General features: G+C 39.1%; 3 protein-coding genes and 1 long non-coding RNA gene across 4 annotated transcripts; 2 read left to right on the forward strand and 2 right to left on the reverse strand.

The window, feature by feature from the left end:
- Nucleotides 1-2,130: 2,130 nt before the first annotated feature.
- Nucleotides 2,131-3,109, reverse strand: LOC100650878 (glutathione S-transferase). The gene is made up of 4 exons (XM_003395027.4): nt 2,968-3,109; nt 2,731-2,898; nt 2,472-2,617; nt 2,131-2,400 (listed from the first exon to the last, which is right to left on the reverse strand). The coding sequence occupies exons 1-4, from the start codon at nt 3,107-3,109 to the stop codon at nt 2,233-2,235; spliced, it is 624 nt and encodes a 207-aa protein (XP_003395075.1). The 3' UTR covers nt 2,131-2,232.
- A 436-nt stretch (nt 3,110-3,545) lies between these two features.
- LOC100643156 (glutamyl aminopeptidase) lies at nt 3,546-11,169 on the forward strand. The gene is made up of 16 exons (XM_012308111.3): nt 3,546-4,256; nt 4,352-4,605; nt 4,684-4,831; nt 4,891-5,161; nt 5,507-5,775; nt 5,864-5,998; nt 6,363-6,646; nt 6,913-7,001; nt 7,065-7,192; nt 7,273-7,473; nt 7,558-7,637; nt 8,055-8,215; nt 8,299-8,437; nt 9,145-9,258; nt 9,345-9,453; nt 10,761-11,169. Exons 1-16 carry the CDS (start codon nt 4,020-4,022, stop codon nt 10,908-10,910), a joined length of 2,769 nt encoding a protein of 922 aa, XP_012163501.2. The 5' UTR covers nt 3,546-4,019; the 3' UTR covers nt 10,911-11,169.
- A 5,198-nt stretch (nt 11,170-16,367) lies between these two features.
- Nucleotides 16,368-21,144, reverse strand: LOC125384949. The gene is made up of 3 exons (XR_007223809.1): nt 19,629-21,144; nt 19,410-19,538; nt 16,368-16,659 (listed from the first exon to the last, which is right to left on the reverse strand). It is a non-coding gene; the product is annotated as an uncharacterized LOC125384949 (long non-coding RNA).
- Nucleotides 21,145-21,462: 318 nt separating this feature from the next.
- Nucleotides 21,463-23,198, forward strand: LOC105665706 (spermatogenesis-associated protein 17). The gene is made up of 4 exons (XM_020862784.2): nt 21,463-21,653; nt 22,425-22,506; nt 22,565-22,835; nt 22,924-23,198. The coding sequence occupies exons 1-4, from the start codon at nt 21,463-21,465 to the stop codon at nt 23,196-23,198; spliced, it is 819 nt and encodes a 272-aa protein (XP_020718443.2).
- The last annotated feature ends 82 nt before the right edge of the window (nt 23,199-23,280 follow it).

Below are 23,280 nucleotides of genomic sequence, written 5' to 3' on the forward strand. Positions count from 1 at the left end.
ATGGAATTCCAGTTTCTAATCTATTCGTGAAATTCATCGTACGCAAGGGAGGATATGCGAAACGCCAGGGTGGAAAAGCATGATTCGAAGGGTCAATGAGAATGCTGGCAGGTCGATAGCAATGGCGCCGCGAAGCTACGAAGAAAATCAATCCTGTACGGCACGCGACGTGTTTTGACGTGCCTACTTATTTCGTCGTTCGTTTCTCGAAACGCCACGATGTTATAACATTTTCGTTCGAAGGATTAGTAATTGTAGGATAGATAAGAATCGTCTTAGTGGTGTATGATAATACGATAGGGAGAAAAATGTACACGAGAGTGCAGAAATACCGAGAGTACACTGACGTACCGACCGAGGTAGCCGGAAAAGACGAGGCCGCAGGGCCACGCACACGTACATCAAGATCGCGCGTACACTGACACGTACGTACGCAGCCAAGGTGGTATCGTACACTTCGCATATAACGATATACCCATTCACGGATGTCGATTATAAGAAAAATGTTCGTGTCGCTTACTTTTGATCACTCGTTCCGTCGTGGAGAGCTTCTGCGAGTTGTTCGAGGTCATGCTGTACGAGGATATTTGTCGGGTGGGCGCCGGCCTCTCGCTCTCTTTCTCTCCTCTCGCCTCTCTTGGCTATTTCACTGTTCCTCTTTCCCGGTCACACAGGATCGTCTCTCTCTCCCCTCACCGTGTCACTCTGTCACTCGGCTTTTTTTCTTCTTTCTCTAGCCGTAGTTACTCGCGCGAGGTAGCACCTTCCTCTCACGAACGGGGGGTTGGGTGGAAGGAGAGGGCGGTATTTTCACCTCGCAGCCCGGCGCGGCACACACACATATACACGTACGGAGTAGGGGGAGGGAGGAGACGGGGGTCGGAGAGGTGACGGAAGTTATCGCACGATGCGGCACATCGGTGGCTCCGGAGCGTTGTTCATTGGGCGTTTGCAGAGTGAGAAAATTATTCTCTGCCGTGTGTGCGTTCCTCTCACTCCCCGTATATTTACTACGCCGACCGACCTACGGTATGACTCTTCTCTCTTCTCTCTCTCGCTTGCTCCCCTCTTCTCTTTCTCTCCTTCGCGGTCTTGCTCTAACGCGAACTCCCTCTGCCCGACAAAAGGTACCACCAACGCCTTTTGCGGGGCGAGTAACTGGATCGCTGGACCACGCGAGCTGCACGGCCCGCACCAACGGGGTCTCGCAACCGCGGTACCACCACACGAGTAGCACAACAGAGTCTCCGAGTAAACGACAACCGTCAGAGACAAGAGTACCGAGACTACTAAGCGAGGGCGACAGCGGCGACAGCGACCACGGCGGCGAGGCGGAGGACAGCGACAACGATCGACGGCGCGAACACAGAAAGAACCAGCACGATAAAAAAAATACAACAGCGACGGCCACGACGTAGCAGACGACGAAGACAATGATGATGACGACAACGACCACAACGACGACGACGACGACGGCGACAACACCGTAATGACGAGCACCGCGACGCGGAACCGTGACACCGACACCCACGGCCGACAGCACCACGCCGCTAAATTCTACTAACAAGATGTCTGTCAGTCTGGCACTCCGCGGCACGCACACTGACGGCCGGCGGGAGACGGACGCGCAGTCCTCCACGCGCACCAATCATTTCAGAGCACAGATTGCTCGCGCCATCACCAGCTGCCGCCACCCGTTCACTGAGTGGAGGCGCCACTGACCGCGCTGGTCAATCGACGGTCTTCCATCTAAATCGACGAAAATTTCACGTTTACAACGCCGCTGTATCCAATCCAATCAATCTATTCGATTTTATTACTCGAGAAACAGTTTTAACACAGGGGAAATCATTGGAAAACGTTGGCGCATCGATCGATTTGTCGAACTAGGTTAGTAGGCCACTTGTTAGTCTTCCGAGAAGATAACTTTGATCGCTTCCAAATTTGGAAGCGGTTGTCAATTTCAATACCTGTCCAATTTGCATTTTAAATGCACCTTCGGTTAATCGTATCGGGCTATGTTCTTTAAGAATCGTTTTTATGTTATTTCATTGGGACGTAAACAACAGCCGGTAAGTTAACTGATCATATGCAATACCGCCAGATTCAAATTAAGTCTTATGCAACAAATGCAATTCTAATGACTGAATTTTAATGTTACTATATTTGTAGGATACACATGCACAATTTTACACCATTCGTCGTACAAACTTCAACAACACGTATCTATCATTAAAACTCCAACTTTGGTCTTTTCTCCACCCAGGCTTTTATATTCGGAATCGCCAGAACCTTTTCCTTCAGAGACTTCAAATGCGGTTTATCTTTGGTTATATCGGATTCATAAGCCGTATTTAAGGAATCTGATATACCGACAAAGAACAGATCGGCATAGCTCAACTAAAAGATATGAGAAATATAAATCAATTGATTTCTTATTCTGCGTATACTGTTGAATTAAACACGCTTACCTGATTGCCATGCAAATATCCGTCGTTATTTTTTGCCAGATCTTCCAGTTTATTCAGGTAAAACGGAAACACTCTTGACATTACGTCGATTTTCTTTTTGGCTTTCAAAACTGGATCAGACTCTCTATAATAAGACGATATTGTCACTGAAAAGAAAAAGGGAAACTTATGGATCATGTAACAGAATTGAATGTTATTCACAGCAGCATATCGTTGGAAAGGAAATCAATTTGCTCATGGGTACGAAATCAATATTTACGCCATCTGAAATCGTAAAGAGCGCTAGCGATCGCGTCAATCTGCAACGTATCCAAATCAGTTTTGCCGAGCAGATTAAACTGTTTGGCCAGGTAGCGGCAAATAGGTAGTGTTTGCGAGTAAACTTTGCCGTTGATTTCCAACGTGGGCAGCTGACCGAATGGGGTCGCTAAAAAAACATTAAAATATAGTTGGAGATCGTGAAATTCATATGGAAATAAGGTAATAAAAAGTATACTTGACTTCATGTTGAACCACTCTTCCGACGAATGGTTTATGCGAATATCCTGGAATTCAACGCCCCCGTAGCTGAGAAGAAATCTGATGGGTTCTCCGAGTCCCATTACGTTAAAATATACTAGTTTATAACTCGCCATCATTCTAAATATATGAAATATAGTTACAAATAAATACAATGTAATTTTTATAAAATCACACGATCGGTTTAAAGGTATTATTTTAATTTAAATTAGTTTAAATAATTGCTGATTTAATTAAAACATTTTATACAATTTTTAGAGAATTTGATAAGTGTAATATCTCTATTAATAATTTTGTTTTTAATATGTATGGAGTAGACACTTACAGACAGTCAAGTGCAACGCACGGTAATTCACTGTAGAGTAACTGGTTCCCAAGGTTATGTAAGAATTATATATTTCCCTCTCCAGAGTCTGCTCTTCTTTCGTCCTGTTCTTGCCTGACACATTTTCTCTGTCTATAAAATGCTATGGGCATTCTCATTGGTTCACTACTTCGTAGTCTCCTCATACTCACTCTCTTCTGATACTTTCACTTTAGTATAGTATAATGTACAGAAAGATTCCGGATTGTTCCAATATAAATTACGGAGTCGTTCCTACATATTAATTAAAAAAATACTTCTTTATCTGCAAACTTATGCAATGCCATTAAAAAAACAATATCGTCTACTTTTTAAGATTAATTCAAATTCATCGACATCTTTGAAATAAATTCAAAATAATATAATAATTCTCTTATAATAAAATGATTTGAAAACACAAAGTGAAGTGAGCAATGTTTCTTTCTTGACACGAAGAAGCTTAACCAATCTCTATGGCTATAAATCATCTAGTTTTCCTTAATTAAAAAATACTCAACGTTACATGTTTTTAATTAGATTTCACTTTATGGAGGACAGGTTAAGAGGTTTGCATTTAGTTGAAACTTTGATAAACAGAACGGACTCGTTTCTCAACTTAAGCTCTGTGGCCTGACAAGATAAGGAAGCCGGTGTCTGGAACAAGGAATCCTTGTTCTGGAAGTAAAATGACCGCCTGGCGATTTATCTTAATTACAATAGTCTTAATGAAGACGAAAGATTCTCGTGTGATCAACGGCGAGGTTCCTCCGGATAATTTAACTCCATATTACAATGAATCTATGGAGATCGAGAAACGCCTCCCAGAGGATGTAGTTCCCAGAAAATATGTGATTGCGATTTCGACTGACTTTAAAAAGGACGAATTTCACGGTAGCGTTCGCATCGATCTCGAATTACTAAAAGTTAGTTTCGATTATTGAAATGTAAGAATAATTATACAAATATGTATAAGCATACAAAATATTTAAAAATATTGTGTCATTACAATTTTTCAAAGGACCGAAGTTATATCGTTTTACACTCGAAGGATCTAACTATATCGTCAACCAAATTATATGCAGAAAAATTTCAAACGGAAGTACGAATACAGTACGTCTATCCTGTAAAAAAACGTGAGATGTTGGTTATCAAGCCTTATAGAAATATCTCTTTAGGAGAATACTTCTTGAAAATGAATTTTAGTGGTAGTTTGAAAGGAAAAATGAGTGGATTCTATTTGAGCACCTACGTAGAAGAAAATAAATCTATTCGGTAAATATCATGTATATTTTAATGTCAAGGAATTATGATCGTCTATATGATGATCAACTCGTATTATTTATTATGTAGAAAATTAGCAGTGTCCCAATTCGAGCCATTCTACGCTCGAACAGCTTTTCCTTGTTTTGACGAACCAAACTTCAAGTCCATTTTTATTATTCGTCTCGTCTATTCAAGGAAGTTTTTATATCACGCACAATCTAATATGCCAATTGTAGTAAGTTAATACACGAATTACGAATCGTTAAAGATATACAATAATATTATTTTCCCTAGAAAATGGAGACGATGAAAAGTGATAGCGACAAAACGATCGCATACTTCGAGCCTACGCCACCAATGTCCACTTATTTCGTTGTTTTCCTCGTCAGTGACTTCGAGTGTTTAGGATCTAACATAGATCTTCTGAACGGAACTAAAATACCAGTTGCTGTCTGTGTAAGATCTATGTTCAAGCAAAAAGCAGTATTCGCCTTAAATGTCACAATTAAAGCGATGAAGTATTATTTAGAGATGTTTCAAATCGACTATCCGCTACCAAAAATAGGTAATTAAAAAATTTAATCTAGACCTGAATTTAATAATCTCCTTTTTTGAATTCTATTAAGCGTAAATTATTTAAATATATTTACTTTATTATTGACATCAGAATATTAATTGTTTCTATATTGGGAAATCTTTCTTTTAACCGAAAGTTTTGTTATACAAAATCGAAAGTTTTCTTTGATCAAATAAACTTAGTACACAATTTAATATTTAAGACTGTGGTATTATTAATTAGAATAGAATAGAATAGGTATAATAGAATAGGTATTATTAATAGAATTAATATATAATTATTGTAAAAAAGATTATGCCTTTGACGACTAAGAAAATGTGTTTCATCGATCAGATCTAGTCGCCATACCCGATTTCTCAGCAGGCGCCATGGAAAACTGGGGCCTGATCACATTCCGTGAAACAGAGCTTCTTCATAGCGAGAACGACAGTTCTTGCCACAATATGAAAAGCGTCAGCTTGACGGTGGCCCATGAATTGGCACACATGTGGTTCGGCAATCTGGTCACTATGAAATGGTGGGACGATCTTTGGTTGAACGAAGGTTTCGCCACTTATATGGAGCACGTAGCAGTTGATTCCTTGTTCCCCGACTGGAAGCTGGTCGTGCACTTCCAAATCTACGATCAGTAATTTTATATTAAATGATTCCAATTTTTCCCTTAACTTCCATCCTTTTCTTTTACATCAGATGGATTCCTTTCCACTATACACGAAATACGTTTCTATGAAGCACGATATCAAACTACGTACTCGCCCAGTTGTAAAACGAATCGAAGATCTGAATGAAATAGAAGAAATGTTCGATCGAATTTCGTATCAAAAAGTACGTTCAATTTTGTAGGTATAGTCAAATTAACATTTCCAACACTATCATGAGTGAAATTTCGCCATGGTACACTTTTCTCTATTTTAGAAATCGATAAAATCGAACGATAGAAAATACAACCCTTCGGTACGACATAAGAATTCGAAATATTTTTAATTTCCTGTGAATAGAAATAAAACGAAATTTCACTCGCGTACCTTTCAGCATCAAACGAATGTAATACACGTAATGCGAAAGTTTGAGATATATTGATTCGGGTTAAATTTGCAAAGAGAATTAATTCTTATATTTTCGAGAATTGTCAAAAAGTGTCACAGAGGGAAGACGAAAGAAGTACAGCAATTGGTTGATTGAATGTTAGGCGGCGTCGGTGATTAGGATGCTCGAGGACGCGGTTGGCAATTCTAAGTTCATTTCTGCTATCAGAAAGTATCTGAGAAGGTACCAGTTTCGTAACGCGGAGTCCCGCGAGCTATTCGATATCCTGGGAAACACTACACAAGCCGCCATCGATGTCGTCGATTTCGTCGATCGATGGATGAGGTTCCCCGGATTTCCGGTGATCAACGTCCGTCGAGACAATGCAGGCTTTCAACTATCCCGGCGACGCTTCGCGACGAGTACACGATTCAGTGAAACGATCGAGTACGTATAGAGAATAAAAGGAGAATGAAGAGAGGAAAAGAGAGAGGGGGATACAAAATACTAAAGTAATGTGAAATAAATAGGATGAAGTAGAAAACGAAATGAGAAAAACGTTATAAAAGTAATATTATTGAAATACATGACGAAATTCAAATTCTCGAAATATTAATCTATACAAGAAATGTCTCGTATAACTGTTATACGTATTATACTAGTGCTACTATTATTTTTAACTCGCCATTTATAAATGTCATATTCATTTTTAGCGACGGAAGTTGGACAATTCCGATTAGATACGTGACAAGCAGGAACAATGATATCAAGCTGGATTGGTTCCTCGCGAATTATTCTTGCGGTAATAATAGCGCACGTAACAAACCTCCGCTCTTAGTTCTTTAACACACAGTGCGAATTACAGTGGAATTGTCGCTGGACAAGTCAGTGGATTGGATCAAACTGAATCATGATTCGATCGGCTATTACATCGTGAATTACACGGAAGATGCCTGGAACGTTTTCAGCAATTTATTATTCTACAACCATTCGGTATATATCACGGTTACTTTATATCGTCCTTTAAGTTTCTTGATTGTCATCTAATAGTTTTCTCGTTGGAACTGTCGTAGATGTTAAGCGCAATGAACAGAGCGGACTTGTTGCACGACGCTTTTCTTCTAGCGGAAACTGACTTGAACTATTCTATAGCTATGAACCTAACTTCTTATCTCATAAACGAAGACGATTATCAACCATGGGTCGTGGCTATGAGATGGTTTGGACAAATGAACAGACTTCTTGATAGAACCCACATACTTCCACGTTTTCAAGTAATACAAGTATTAGAAAATTATAATTGTCATAGTACTTCTTCTTCTTCTTCTTTGCTATATTCTTTTTATACGAATTCCCAGTCGTATGCGAGGAATTTGATCAACAGAATTTATCGTCAAATAGGATGGCATATTCATCGGAAAGATTCATTTAAAGACAGGTTAGTTCAAAATTATGTAGTAAAAAAAATATGTGTTATTTTAATTGAAATATGTAAGATAACTTTAGTGATTGTTATATGTTAACAAAATTATGTTTTCTATCCTTGCAAGTCCCATTCTTAAGTTTTAATTCTTATTCCAGTAGTACAGGGTTAAGGTAGTTTCAAAGAAATAAATCTTCTTCAAATCTTCTTTCAATTCTATTTACTTTAAAAATTAAATTATTCTCCTATGTTTACTATTGCTTTCTAAATAATTAATCTTTCCAAATAAATAAACGAAAAAGTCGTTGGAATTGTGTAAAAATCCATGAGGATCTCCGTCTTCTGTTACATTTTCCTCTTCTTTTCTCTCATCACCGATGCTTTCCAAAGCGAGCATCCATTAAGAAAAGTCTTATTTCTGTCCGTTTCAAGAGAATTTCGCGTCTTGATATTGAACGCAGCTTGCAGCGTAGGCCACGAACACTGCCTCGAGACAGCCGGAAGGAGGCTGCGGAAATTTCTGTTGGAGAAGAGCGGCGGTGGTAGCGAGCAAATGTTACCAGCCGATATTCGGTCTATCGTCTATTCGTTCGGTAAGGGGAAGAAACTTGGCAAATATTTTCCATTCTCCGTGTGTGTACCTTTTGTTATTCACGATAATGACGGCGTACGATAGGCCTCGTTACGATATCGGCCGACGTCGGATCGATATTTGAGAAAATGTCGCGACTACTCGAGACGGAGAACGACGCACAGGAAAGAGAACGTCTGATGATCGGGATGACTGGAGTTGCGGACAAAGATATTCTTAATCGGTTCGTCAGACCGCGATTCATTCCCGAGCTAATTGCCAACAAACGCGCTCCTTCGACGCTCTCACAGCTCTCTGTTATCTTCTCGCGTGTCGCTGTCCAATTTGTCGAAGTCACGTCGGATTTATAGCGTTCCACCAAGGGGGAATATAAATTTATAGGCGAATGTAAAATGGAGACGCGAAAAGAGGAATTGAGCTCACGTGCTCGAAGAAGTGCAATTCGAGTCTATCTTTACGCATTTTGTAATCGTCAACTGATTCGTGATATCAATTTGCGGAATTTCCAAATTAAAAAATTTCCGATTTCAATGGAAATCTCAAATTTTTTAATTCCCTATTGTCTATTAAAAAATTATACACTTGCCGCGTTTACAAATTTTAGTTTGTCAAATCTTGGAATTCGGAATATCACTTTTCGGGATTAATTTAACAATGTTCGATTCCCGGGACCTTCAAATCTTGATATCCCCAATTTTAAGAATTTCCAAATCTCAGAATACTCAATATTAAGAATTTCTAAATCTCAGAATTGCAAATTTTAAGAATTTTCAAATCTCAGTAATTCTCGAATTTCGAATTTTTCAAATTTTGAACTACTTCGTGTGTAAAGTTCCTAAACTTATCAAATCATAACTATAAAATATTGGACAATTTGCCAAATTGCGATTTATCTCTTTGGGAATTCTTTCCGTGTCCGTTTGACTTCAGATATTTAGAGCGAGCAACAGACGAGACATTCATTCGCAAACAAGACTTTGCAGAGCTGTTGATCAAGATCGCCGCGAATCCCGTGGGATTGGACGTCGTCTGGAATTTTGTACGGTATCGACATTCTTTCAAATACTCAGACATCTTTTGTACAATTTTCACGATCTAAGCCATCGCAACAAATACTAATCTTTTCTCAGATCTCGATGGGAAGTTCTACTTAGAAAATATGAAACAAACGAGTACACTTTTGGGAATATCATCTGCGCAATCGTATCCTTGTTTAAAGATCATCAAAAGCTACAAGAGGTAATTTCACCTTCTTCTAACAAACGCGTATCGAAGCTATACTATAGCCCGAAAGTTGTACTATATAGACACTTATTTTTAGCAGCATGTAATTCAATTTAAAAAGTGCTATAAAAAATCGCTACGCGTGATGTAATATTACGACACGGTTTTAAAAGCTAATATCAATACGAGTACTGATAAATTAATGGTCATATCGAATCGCATATTTTATTATAATATACAACTGATAGCTTCTTTAATAATTTATAATTCTCTTAATTTTATAAAATAATAAGTAGTCCTTTTAGTAATTAACTTACCTTCGATTTGCTATCAACTGATAGCTTCTTTAATAATTTATAATTCTCTTAATTTTATAAAATAATAAGTAGTCTTTTTAGTAATTAACTTACCTTCGATTTGCACAAAATTATAATTGAAAAACAAACTATAAATTTATAGGATAGAACTTATCAAATTTGTAAAGTAAAATTCAGGTATTATTTGTAAAAGTCAATCAAGTGTCTGGATACTTACAAGGATAGTGGTTAATACTATATAGTATCGTTTACAAATGACTTAAGAAATATCGGGTGAACCATAAACAAAATTGCGAGAAGGCCTAAGTGTCGTTAGATCAAAGGGGCCTGGGAGTTATTAGCAGGTAATCGTTACCTGAAGAGTCGAGTTGGGGAGTCGAGAGTCGAGTGGTGAAGAGTCCAGGGATAGTCGTGACCGCCGCCCCAAACGGGTCGGGATTAGCGGGGGGAATGGCGTTAGGGGCAATGACCTCCTCTAGCAATTCATCAGTTAGGAAATTTTAGGACTGGCTCGATCAAGAGGATGCGGGGAGTGCACCGGCAGTAATTCGCAAGATATCCCGGAGCACTCCTGCCACACGCGTAGGCAGACCATCGTGGAATTTTAGTCGGTAAGAGTCCGACACTGCTCTGCTGCTGTCGCAGCGGCGGAGTGCCCATGAGGATTTCTCCATGTACAAAAAAAAAAAGAAGGATAGTCGTGAGTTGAGAGTCGAGTTGTGAGGGGTGAAGTCGTGAGTTGCCGAGTTGTTATAAGGTGTAAACTATTGGTTGGAGGTTGTAAATTAACTATTTAGTTGCCTTAGTTATAGCATTTTATATAGTTTGCGTTAAATACAAATCATTTCTTGTTTAATACATCTATCAATCAATAAACTTATTGTGTAGGACAGAAATCATCGAAAACTCTAATTTCTAATATTTATAAATAAACAAAAAATCGTATAATTATTATAATATATAATATTATGATATATAAAAAATTTTAATAAACTCATTTTACAGGCGAGACAATTTTTTCTAAGAGAAGTTAACCTAAAAGTAACTGAAAATGCTAAGAGAAATGCGATCGAGGAGATCGAAAACAGCATTAATTGGCTGGAGGCAAACTCTCAAATCATCGAGCAATGGTTGTCATCTAATGGTTTCAATTAATACCTTCATTTTAATACGATCCAAGATTTACGATTTAATTAGATTGCCATACCTACGCCAGGTATTTAATTAACGGAAACGCCCGAATGTATTTTGAAATCCATTATCGGACACCATTAGCGCGATCAGATGAATGTTCTGCGATCTGTCTGAAGATATGCGATCGATATCTGTACCAAACTCAGTTCGATTAACACTACGTTCTACAATAGTAAATTACTCGTATACAAAATAAATACATAATGTCCGTTATTGTTAATTTTTTACTCTTTTATGATATGTTTATAACACTATTACCATAAATTATAACATTTATGGTATTTTACAAATGTCCTTTCATAAATATTTAATGCACATAGAAACAATGCTCATTCTGTCACAAAAATTTTAATTCGTTTAGTCCTTTTCTCCATACTATTTTAAATTTCGAAATACTCGACTTGTAGAATATCTGTTATGTACAAAAAGGATGTACAAAAAGGTCTATTATATTGCTGTTTGCGATTTAAGTTGCTTCAGCTTTGACATAGTTTGCACCTGTGTGCCGACGAAGAAACTAATTGGTTCGAAGGACTACTCTCGTTTAGACAGAGAAAGCATTGTAGTTGTCTACTTGATAGAACCATTTACAGAATACTGGCAGCAGTCCAATAATCATGTTTAAATAATCTATGTGGGAGTGGCGTCTTCAGGTTCCTTAGTGTTTGGCAGGATACTGATCCTGGTCACGGGTCTCTTAACACTTAACCAACCGCGCGCGCTACAGCGAGCTATACATTTCCACCGCCCTCGGACAAGCTAACTTATATGCTAACAACTACACATTTTTACGAGTATCCAGGATTAATATTCATTACGAAAAAAATAAAAAGGACTAAAAATTATTTATGTAATTAATTACATTTAATTAAAAGATAAATAAATAGACTAAAGATAAATAACACGACATGAACGTACAATTAAAAATTCATGATTCCTAATTTTAATATTTTTCATTCATATTAATGTGTTATCTATCGATTATAACTTTATCTAATCATAACTAATAATGTAAGTTTTTAATTTATTTTAACACCAATAAATCGGTGCATTTTATTATATACTATACTTTATAAAAGTAGAAAAAGTGGCGTAATTAATTAGGAACAATTCCAGGGAAACGATAACTAATAATAACAACAAAAAATAAAAAGCGTTACTAGAGTTACAAAGAGAGATCTCCCCCTTCGGTCACGCAGCGATGTTCTTCACAGAGAGTAGATCTCCCCGTTCGATGGGATAAGTGTTGAGAACGTCGTCAGCAGTTTGGAGTAAGCATCCTAATGATCCCTTCAAATCCCTGATACAGGTTAATGATTTGACCAAAGCGCCACTAGAGCGGAAGTAGATTGTTGTCATTGATTAACACCATAGAGAGTCAGAACAGGAGTCGAGGAGGTGAGGAGGAGGTCTGTAGAATCGTACGAGAGAGAGTAGAAAGGATGCGAGTTTAAGCAAATCTCCACCTGCGTGAGAATCGTACATAGTTTGTCGCGCGTGAGCTCCTGCTCATCCCATGGATTTTGCTCTCGTTCGGGAATTAGTCTCCTGGATTTCCCAAAATTACGCGATTAAATCGTGCGTTTGTCATCACGATTGGTGGCACGATTATAAAGCTTCCTGTTTGTTATTTAACAAGTAAAAACAACCGCCCAATACCCAACCTAGGCGCGTGTTTTGCCAAACAAGATCACCTGGTTTCACTACGTGCTGTCCGATACGCAGTAATTTCCAAAATAGACCAGCTCCGATCAAAAGATCGATGGTGTCTGGATACTGAAAGTGCGGGTCTGCCGGAGTGATGTCGGATGGCATTGGTACATTCACCATCGTTAGTGGAACGTTAGGAATTTTAGTAGTAATGTTTTTTAGCACTAGGCACGAAAGGTTCGCTATAAATTCATTGTATCCCGAGAACATGCGTATTTGTGTTTTGAACTGTACGGAATTCGTATTGTTTCCTACGCCGTTGAGTGTTATGTCAACAGGAACGAGGGCGAGTTTCAATCTATCACAAAATTCTTCTGTCACTAAATGTGCTTGTGATCCCGCGTCTAGCAGAGCACGACATGGATGTTTGTTGCCCACATCATCGATAACATATACTATCGCAGTCGACAGTACCACGTATTCGTTATTGACTGAATTCCAGAAGCATGCTTGTGCTATTTGCGATAGTTGTGACTGAATAGATTCCACTCTCGCTTTGTTTTCGCGATGCAAAACGGTGTGATGTTTCTTCCCACATTTTTTGCAGTTGCCACGCGTGCAATCCTTTACAGAATGTCCCGAATAGAAGCAATTGAAACAAACTCGTAGTCTTTTAACTGCTTCATGTCTTTCTGTGAACGTCATGGCCAATAGTAGAGGACATTTATGCAATACGTGTTCGCCTCGACACAGCGAACATTTACGACTAATGACGTGAGATACTACGCCATACGAATATATACTACTGTTTGTGGCACGCGAATGTTCACTACTGTTTGTGGCACGCGAATGTTCACTACTGTTTGTGACACGCGAATGTTCGCTACTGTTTGTGGCACGCGAATGTTCACTACTTTTTGTGGCACGCGAATGTTCACTACTGTTTGTGGCACGCGAATGTTCGCTACTGTTTGTGGCACGCGAATGTTCGTTACTGTTTGTGGCATACGAATGTTCGCTACTGTTTGTGGCACGCGAATGTTCACTACTGTTTGTGGCACGCGAATGTTCACTACTGTTTGTAGCACGCGAATGTTCGCTACTGTTTGTGGCACGCGAATGTTCGCTACTGTTTGTGGCATACGAATGTTCACTACTGTTTGTGGCGCGCGAATGTTCACTACTGTTTATAGCGTGTAAATGTTTACTACTGTTTGTGGCGCATGAATGTTCACTACTGTTTGTGGCGTGTGAATGTTCTCCAACACTGATCGTGGAGCTCGCAACTGATGTGGTTACTTCCTGTTCCTCTAGATCTTCAACCTCTTGTATTAACTTAGCCGCTTCGCAGATATTCTCTTCGTTTATTTCCTGCACAATACTTCTTTCTCGCTGCATTAGTCGAAGCCATTTTCTTATATCACTGTTAAAGGTCGGTTGCTGAATTGCAGAAAGACTCGATGTAGTATGCGAACCAGATGTTCCCGGTATTGGATCATTCACTGACACTTGCGCAGTGCGAAAATCATTTATACGCTTCTCAGCGACAGATATCACACCGAAATACATGGCTTCGAAGGACTCACGTTCTTCTAAATTCTCCGCCTCTAGACTGGTACCCAGTATAATTATTTCAATTCGTGACTGAATGCGATTGAATATGTTGTACAGACCTTTGTTTGCCTTAACGCGTTTCTCGAAAGCTACACTATCTGATTTGATATCTGTTATGTCCACGAATCTTTTAAAAATCATTAGCTTCGCCTTAGTTGTCTCACGCTCAATCAATAAATTTTTCAATTCTTCCATTGTATGCATGATTCACGCAAAAAAACACAAGTAAATAAACTCACGTGGGGAATGAACGATTGGCTTGGCGATTTTGGATCGTTGTTCGTGGCACTGGATCGTTATCTTTGATGCCGAATCACTAAGATCGTACTTCTATCCCGTTCAGAGATATGCGATGGTGAAACCACTTCCGATCACACAATTGCCGCTCCTTCAACTGTAGTAACTGATAACTGAGATTGTTTGTATGAACACGCTGTTGACGATTGGCTCAGATGTCTTCTGCGAAGGAAATCGTTGACCGTGTAACTGGCTAATACCCGACTCGACTGCGATCTAAATCACTCCAACTTTGATACCACTTGCAGGCGCGTACCGACGAAAAGATTGATTTCTAACGTGATTCTAAGTTGTCCGTTCAAGTGCTACTTGTCGAATGTTCGACACTACCTCTCGACGAAAATGAGGAAAAGTGTCCTTTGGCCTAGGCTCCTCCCTTCCACAGTCAATTTCAGAGGGGTGGGGGTCAGCATAAGCAACATTGCACTTATTGAAACTGCACTTATTTTAAAACCCTTGGAAAATTTCTATGAGTTTATTGGCTCATGATTACCGAATACCGTTAGGACCGTATTTCTAGGGGGGAAAATCCTCGGCTGTAAGGGTACTGTTACCTACCTACGTAAACAGGTTCCCAATGACTCATAGGCCAAAGGTTGGGGCTATATAACACTAATGAAGGAATCTTAACGGTAACGTTGTCGATTTTTATTTACATACCTCTATTTGCATCTCTATTTACCACGATATTGTCAATAATTCTTTTCTTCGTAACAAGGGATGAACTGTAACATCTGAAGATATACATTATTCAGATTACTAAAATTAAATATTTAGGAACCATCTCTGTATTAGTAACGTCTATTAAAACGTAATTTTTACTTCCTAACGTAGATCCAAGGAGAACAATAGTATTTGCTAGGAGTAATTGTTTGAGAAAAGTATTTGCCCACATAGTCTGCACTACATAAATATACTCATTATCAAATATCAACTAAGCAGGTCTGATGGGTCATCCCCATGCTACGGTACCCAGCTTCCAAACATAAATTAACCCCTATACCTAAAGTCGCCTTTTTCGCCTTTTTATAAGATAAAAATCGATCGTCCTTCGCGCGTTAGCTGAAACGTAAATGTAGTAAATTCGTTATATCTATATCTAATTGTTTATAAACGAGATGGACCGCAGATAGACGAGATTGGCCGTAGAAAGGCGAGATTGATCGCAGAAAGACGAAATAGCTCGCAAAGAAGCTAATTGCAATAGATAATACGGGTATCGCATATGAACGTGGCCACAACTTCAAGAAGAAACCGAGTTTGCTCGAACCTCGTATCGTGCATTATCGAAACTTGTTTCATTAGTCATACTTGATACACGATACACCGATCGGGCCGAGTAAACAACCAACGAAAAGTAATGTGTTTGCCTCTGTCCGCCTCTGTCCGCCTCTGAAACTGACTGAGACTGAGACGTTCGAGTGAACAATTGGCGAATGACTCCCGGTGTACCACAACGTAAGTGTCCTGTCAACGATCGACCGACGACCATCGATTTTTGAAAATATCTGCGGCACCGAGCATCCGTCACGAATACGCGACAGTTGAGTGGATCGAACTGGAAGAAAGGTAAATCAAATCGATGGATTGCTCTGCTACTTTGCTATTATGTGCGCACCATGAACTCTGTAACTCGAAAACGTGTATGAGGCTACAATTTTGTTCATTCTTTTCTTTTGCGCTTATATAAGCTGAAATATAAATTTACCGTATATTGAATTTTTCGTCGCGAGTGTTAATTTGCCCGTATAACTTGGATTTAACAAAGTGCGACTTTTCCGAGTCGAAGTTTACCTCTTCAAGTGAAAATTTGATCATCGCGGTTAAACAGATCGATGTAATAAGTATAAGAATCAGATCGATGTAATAAGTATAAGAATTCGTAGATAACGTAAACAATTAATCTATTCTTTTTTACGGGGGTGTTTTGATCTAGTGGCATAAATTTCGGGCGGTTTTTGAAGCTCTGTACAAACGAAACAAACAATATTTTTACTATCCATTTTTTTATCATTTGTTTATTGATATTTTAAGATTACATAAAAAATTAGTCGAAAAAAACTCAAAATTCACAAAGTTATGAGCTGGCAAAGTGAGGGGTGAGAAAGAAGGGTGTCCAGGCGTGCATGATTTCAACCTTTCTGTTCATCTGAAACGAAAAAGTCGAACGGATTCTTAATTAGTATAGATGCTGCTATAGCATGAATCTTTAAAAAATAAAAAAAAAAATTTCACAAAATGGCGGCCGTTTGAAGAAAATTTTTTTTTAAAGAAACGATCTTAGACAAACGATCGCTGTCCGAAGATCGAACTTGTCTTTCTTCGAGCCGCTGCAATTCGAGAAATATTTATACTCGTAAAAAGCCTCTTGAAATCGTTTTTGTTTGTTAAATCTCTCCGACTCAATAAATTCGATAAGACGAAACCGACAGAGCATGCGAAGATTTTAGCCCTTCCCTCGAGGCTTGAATTATTAAATTCATGTGTTATTCATATTATCGCGTGATATATTGAGAGAGTATGGGTGGGATGACTTTGATCATTCGTAACGTTTATTTTATTTAAATGGACGAAGACAGCGGATTAGTGTCCTGTGAGAAAGATGAATACAACGGTGCAGTACGCGTTGGTGGCATTTTGGGAGAAATCCGGCTGCAAGATCGTGGCGGATTGTTTTCCGGTGAAACAGGATGCAACGTACAGGGCGATCACGCTCAGCACAATCAACGGACTGAAGACGTTGGAGAACGATAAGATCAGTCTCGATCGGGGCAAGTAAGTGTGCTAATTCAAATCATGACACTCGTTTTCGTTTTATACGCGGCGCATCAAAATCGGAAAGCTTTCCGACAATCGAGAAATATTCAACTCTAACTTAGTTGTTCGATGTTTTCAATGATATTCTTTTGATATTCTCATATTAATCAGATTCTTGAGAAGAATCTGTGTAATTTTATACGACGAAGCTATAGTCGCAAAGAGTATTTGTACATAGTTGCATCTATTTTTGCATGCAGTCTTCTTGCACGATAATTCATTGATGCTAGTTGATAATATTACAGAATTGATAAGTTACGAGTTATATTTCGTAGATATTATTACGATCTTTTACACCAATTAAGATAATCAACGGAATTATAATTTAAATATAAGATCCATTTGTCAAACTTCACCTACTTTTCACTTCTAGAATTTTACCTTTCGGAATACCTTTTTTAATTTTGTTACCGATATTATCGCAATTGCGCGACGGGACCCTGACAGCGTTTCCGAGTGATTATAAAAGTGTTTGTATAAGTTATAAAAATACTCTTTTTTCTCGTCAAATTGATCCCAGACGATTGGAAAATAATTCTTGTAAAAATATCTAAACGATTTCGGAAAGATGTTCTTTAGAAATATCATTCTCTTGCAGCTACACGGTGCACGTGCTCATCGGTGAACTACATTACGCCTGCCTGACGTTGAAACCGGATTGTCCTTCGTCAGCAGCGAAGCTGGAATTCTGTTCCCAGGTGTTCCTCGAGAGATTGCGAAGCATTTACAGGGAGCTACCGATTCTGGCTGATCTCGCGAGGGACCTAACCAATCTAGCGGTCATCGATCTCTCGAAACCTCTAAAGGAGATAGTCGTACGTCCGACCGTTTAACCTACGACCTTACCGAGTTTAAACGGCGATATTTTTCACCAAGAATTCAATAACCATTGTTGTTTCAGCTCGAGTACAATCAACAGAATGAAATAATACCGAAGCTAGAGGGAGAACTGGCGAAAATCCGAAAAACATTGATGGATGGCCTACAGAAAATGATCGACAGGGGCCAGAAGCTCGATGATCTCGTTCAAAAGACTCAGTCTTTGGAAATTATGGTAAATTACTTACGATTTAACGATTTTACGTTGAATGCCGTAAAAATCGCCAGTACGATACCGGGTATGTTCAAGTAGTTCAAGTATAATAAGAAGAAATATATAACAAAGAAGAGATAATAGAAACGGAATTGTCCTAACGATTTCGTAAAGAAATTATAGTTTTTTCAATTTTGAGGATAGTTTTATTCAAGATAAATACACTCGTCGTTTCGAGTAATCGAAACTTGTTGAAGTGCAGCGTTGTATTAGGCGCAACATCGCGAGATTGTTAATACCGAAACAGCCAGTTTTCTAATCTGTTTTCAAATGTATACACAGTATTCTACAAATGACATAACGAAACTAAAATAAAAAATTGACGTCGGTCTCGTCAAAGGTATTTACAAAATGAAACAATCATTTTCGTAAAATTCGTGATACTTCCGATCATACAGTGACAATTTATTTATAAACATTTAAATGTTTATGAACGATTTTATTCTTTATTGAAATACGCATTGGCATATAACGATATATAATTTTAAACTTAGGTGTTATAGACGAAAGATACGAAATTTACCCGGCAGTCAACGTGTTATATAAAGGAGCCAGGGATTCGCTATGTACGGAAAGCTCAGTTTGTTCAGTAACCCATATTCCGCCATAACAAAGAGACATAATTAGATTGGCGGCATGAAAAATATTCATTGAAACGGCGTCGATCAATAGCCGAACGCATTGCCGACTACGACCCCAGTGTTCGTATCATTTATTTCCCCGAGGGTTGTGCGTGTCGTGATTACGCTCTTTTATTTATACGCGTTGAAACGATACAGTTAATTACTCGAGTATCGAGCGACGATTAACAACGCGCAGACACGTTAAACATGTGCCGCTTCGTTCGTTACTTTTTCACTTTGCTAATTGTGTTTTATAATTAAAACTCTCTCGCGTATTTTTTTTTTTTTTATATTTTATTCGTCATACACGTACGCTACCGAGGAATATTCTTCAAGTTGCATTTTCTTCATTTTATTAATACTCACTGTGTGATTTTATAGGCTCGGAAGGACTTTCACGTGTTGACAAAAACATCCAGAAGGAAGAAGGGCATCGTTATAGCAGCGGTGGCGGTCACGATGATATTTTTTATCGCATCTCTCCTTGTGTTTCTACTGTATCAAAGGATTCTCTGATCAGCCTTGCTCCTTGGCTTTGAAATTGTTCCCAAAAATGCGTGACACCGATGTGTGAAATGTACTTACGAATAAACAATGTGTTAGTCACTTCTGTCCTTGTCAAATATATCTTTTCGTAAATCAGCAACCGTCTAGCTTTACAAACGATTCGTGACAACTTGAGGACGGCATTAATGACTCGTTAGCTTCTTTTTCATTTTATGTTGACACAGATACGCGTGCACAAAAAATCTTCGGTTCCACGCATTTCCATGGATAATAGAAAACCGCGTTCGAGCCTGTCAAAAGCTACACCGAGCAGCTCTATCTTTTGCAGATTTTTCAATTTCATTATCTAGGTACACGATCGATGTACGATCGATTGTAAGAAGCAAAGGATTTTATGATACTTCCGTAAGTTTATCCCAAAGAAATGGTATTGATATTTATCATTAGGTGATATTGATAAAATCCGCAATTATTTAGTTGCAAAGCTAATATAAACAGTTAATAGGATAGCTATGTAGATTTTGAAAAATAATTCACCTAACATCATCACTTTTATCTGTTTTTCTATTTTGAAGCTGATCGGCGTAGCTCGTGAGCAACTCGTTTATCTGAATCCAGCTGAAGACAAACGCTTGGTGTAATAAAAGTTCACTGATTCTCCCTTCTACCTATGTTTGCATAACAAAAATTCATGTTCAGATAAGTGGACTCGGTAAACAGAAATTCTTGAAATCCACCGATTCACCGATTGCTTCGCGCAACGTACATTCGACGATCGATAGTTTGAAGCACGTAGCGAAATTCGCACCGACAATTTACCAAATCATTCACGAATTCCCATCGATAAAAACATACTTTCGCGTCGAAATAATCTTTCTCGATGGCGTCCGTGGCGGAACTTACGGTGGATCCCATCGAGTTCGAAAAGAATGTCAAACGCAGAGACACACTGGCAGAAGCGACCAGGCATTTGTATTTCATTGCTGCACGCAGGATACAGGTTAATGACTCTTGTTCGAAGATAATTTCTGTGAGCTTCCGTAAAAAAGGTTTTCAGATTTTTTTACGATCTCCTGACGAAGATTCTGTGGTACGCGCGGAAAGATAACCTCATGCTCGATAACCACAACTTGTACGCGAGTTATCGTTCTTATCCAATCTGGCTGCGAGTAGCGCTAATAATAAAGCCTCGTGTGTCGTAACTGTGCGTTAAGATATCGATTGCTTAAGGTCAAGATCACGACATATCGATCCAACAAGTCATCGGCGAGTTCTTCTTTTAGTTTTTTCGTTATTGCAACTAACGATATTGACAATGATCTGAGATTCGTATCTGGCCACGCTTGCGTAATTTAACATTGTTAGCAAAATTTTCCAAATTGCTAATCGTTAACGTCAACAAACTGCCTTTTATAATATCGATAAATTTGATAATGAGACAAACGAAATTTGACAAGTGGATTTTACAAATTATATAAATCGTCTGATGGAAAATTCTGAAGTTGTAAAAGAGAAACTTATTATCCACGAGACTTTCGTCGATTTATCGACATTATTACTTGGTAAATTATCGTGCGATAGATCCATGCGCGGAATAATTCTCGTATTAATTTCGATAATCATGAAAAATAGAGAGGAAGCAATGGTACAAGTACATATGAATTGGAGCGAAAATTGTAACGATACTGAAATACAGATTTTTCTCTTTAAATACACACTATCCGTTCTCCATTCTTCATTCCGAAAAATTCGATTAGGATACCGTTCTTCCGACGTTACAACGTTTGAATTGGATTTCGACTCGGCAGTGCAGGCTTGGATCCGCGGCATCCTCAGCCGAAAACATTTCCGATTGCTGCATCAGAGCGCAGTCAGCATTCAACGTTATTGGCGTGGCTATCGTACCAGGATCATGGTTGATCGATATCTGGTGCATCGTGTCCATCAAATGTGGCAGGATTACTATAACGAGATGGCCACGAGGATCCAAGCGTTCTGGCGTGGTTATTGGATCAGGAAAACCGTCCTTGACATAGAGAAAATGCGACGATGGTTGAACGAAGTCTATGCGAAGAACGAGGAAACCGTGAAGAACATGAAGAGGTTTGGTATCTTTCAATTTGTTGAAAATCCTGTCACATTCCTATGTACTCTGGAATTTCTTATAGTAATATATATTGTATTGGCAACTAAGTGGTATCATTAGGCGATAATGACAAAATCCGCAATCACTTAGTTGCCAACCCAATAATTTCATTCGACTCATTTTATATGAAATAGTCGAAATTTGATTGTCTCGCGTGAAACGCCCTGTAAGCCCCGCTTACGTGAGTCTCATCTGGGTCTGCCGAGCTCGGTTAGCAGGACGCCGGGCCGGTAGTGACGTGGCCGTACATCCACACGATAGTCCCACCAGCGACTTAGGCTGGTACCACGGGCGGGTCGAGTTACAGCCTGGAGGGAGTAGCGACCCCTCTGCTCGGCCAAATAATGGGTATAGACTCGTGGTGGCAGTGGTTGATGGCCAAGATGCTGGCAAGAGGACCGAGTTAAGGTGTTACGTCCCACCTGCTCCGGTACCGTCCCGATAGACGGTAGGGCTTAGAAAGGGCCCCGTTCGACCTGAGACGAGCGACAGCCCCTGCAGGCCTAGCTAATCCAGGAGGCAGGGCACTGTGTGCCTTGCGCGACGGTTGGGCGTTTACCCAACCCCAAGTGGTCCAGGGGACCCGGGTGCTGTATGGATATATCTGGAAAAGTACCCGTTACCAAAATTACGGCATATTACGGCACGTTACGGCATATATGTCTCGCGTGAAATAGGTAACGGTGTCTAACAGATGATGTACGTGTATTTCTTTTCTCGTACGATAGGTTCAAACAGGAAGAGATAGAATGCGTGCAGACGATAATCGAACAAGAGTCCATGCAGTGGATACTGTTCATCCTCTTCAAGGTGAATTACAAGAAAAACACATTGTCTCGTTATCGTCGTTGTCTCGTTTTCCTTACAGTTACATCATTTGCTGAGAACGAAGCAACGACCAGGTGTGTTTACCAGAATCGACAACACACGGTTTACTTTGATCGAGGAGATGCTGAGATGCTTGGAATATAAACGCTACATGCGCGATAAGAGGACGAAGTTAAAGAGGAAATGTGAGGATTGTCAAATTGATAGGAAACCAACGTTGATCTTACGTGGAACGTACTATGAAAGATGCGAGAAAGAGATTCACGAAATTCGGAAAAATCTGGAAGCGGGAGCCGTGCCAATATATAGAAGTAAGAGCTTGACAAATTCTAGATGGAAAATTAAGTTCTGATGATTACACCGATTAAATGCGAATTAAAATTGAAATTCTAAATTTAGGTGAACCATACGAGGAGCATGAGAAGAGCATTCGCGAAGTAAACCGGATGCGCTTAGTAAGTTCCATAGACGAAGCGTACGAAACAAGTTCCCGACGAAAAATCGAGATGAAGAATGACAAACAACGGAAGGTGTGCTCTTTGAGAAAAGAATTCGAACAGCAAGCTTGTTGCATCAAAGAGGCCGAACTCTGCGAGAAAATTAAGAAAATGGATTGTCACCTAAACCAACTCCGCTTGAAATGTCCTATTCACGATCCTCCGTGTCAAAAATGAAATAATCTCAACGATTACAATTACGATACGTATCTTACAGAAAAGCATGTACGATAAATCATAGAGATAAATGGAAAATATC

Source organism: Bombus terrestris, chromosome 4, assembly GCF_910591885.1.
Source record: "Bombus terrestris chromosome 4, iyBomTerr1.2, whole genome shotgun sequence".
NCBI lineage: Eukaryota > Metazoa > Arthropoda > Insecta > Hymenoptera > Apidae > Bombus > Bombus terrestris.

What these genes read in the sequence shown, in the direction of transcription:
- LOC100643156 (XM_012308111.3), top strand. Translation starts at nt 4,020, where the DNA reads ATGACCGCCTGGCGATTTATCTTAATTACAATAGTCTTAATGAAGACG. An exon ending in AATCTAATATGCCAATTGTA is followed by an intron (nt 4,832 to 4,890) that starts GTAAGTTAATAC and finishes TATTTTCCCTAG; the next exon opens with AAAATGGAGACGATGAAAAG. An exon ending in CCTCGCGAATTATTCTTGCG is followed by an intron (nt 7,002 to 7,064) that starts GTAATAATAGCG and finishes TGCGAATTACAG; the next exon opens with TGGAATTGTCGCTGGACAAG.
- LOC100650878 (XM_003395027.4), bottom strand. Translation starts at nt 3,109, where the DNA reads ATGATGGCGAGTTATAAACTAGTATATTTTAACGTAATGGGACTCGGA. An exon ending in GTGGTTCAACATGAAGTCAA is followed by an intron (nt 2,899 to 2,967) that starts GTATACTTTTTA and finishes ATGTTTTTTTAG; the next exon opens with CGACCCCATTCGGTCAGCTG. An exon ending in GATATTTGCATGGCAATCAG is followed by an intron (nt 2,401 to 2,471) that starts GTAAGCGTGTTT and finishes CATATCTTTTAG; the next exon opens with TTGAGCTATGCCGATCTGTT.
- LOC105665706 (XM_020862784.2), top strand. Translation starts at nt 21,463, where the DNA reads ATGGTTGATCGATATCTGGTGCATCGTGTCCATCAAATGTGGCAGGAT. An exon ending in ACCGTGAAGAACATGAAGAG is followed by an intron (nt 21,654 to 22,424) that starts GTTTGGTATCTT and finishes CTCGTACGATAG; the next exon opens with GTTCAAACAGGAAGAGATAG. An exon ending in AGCCGTGCCAATATATAGAA is followed by an intron (nt 22,836 to 22,923) that starts GTAAGAGCTTGA and finishes TTCTAAATTTAG; the next exon opens with GTGAACCATACGAGGAGCAT.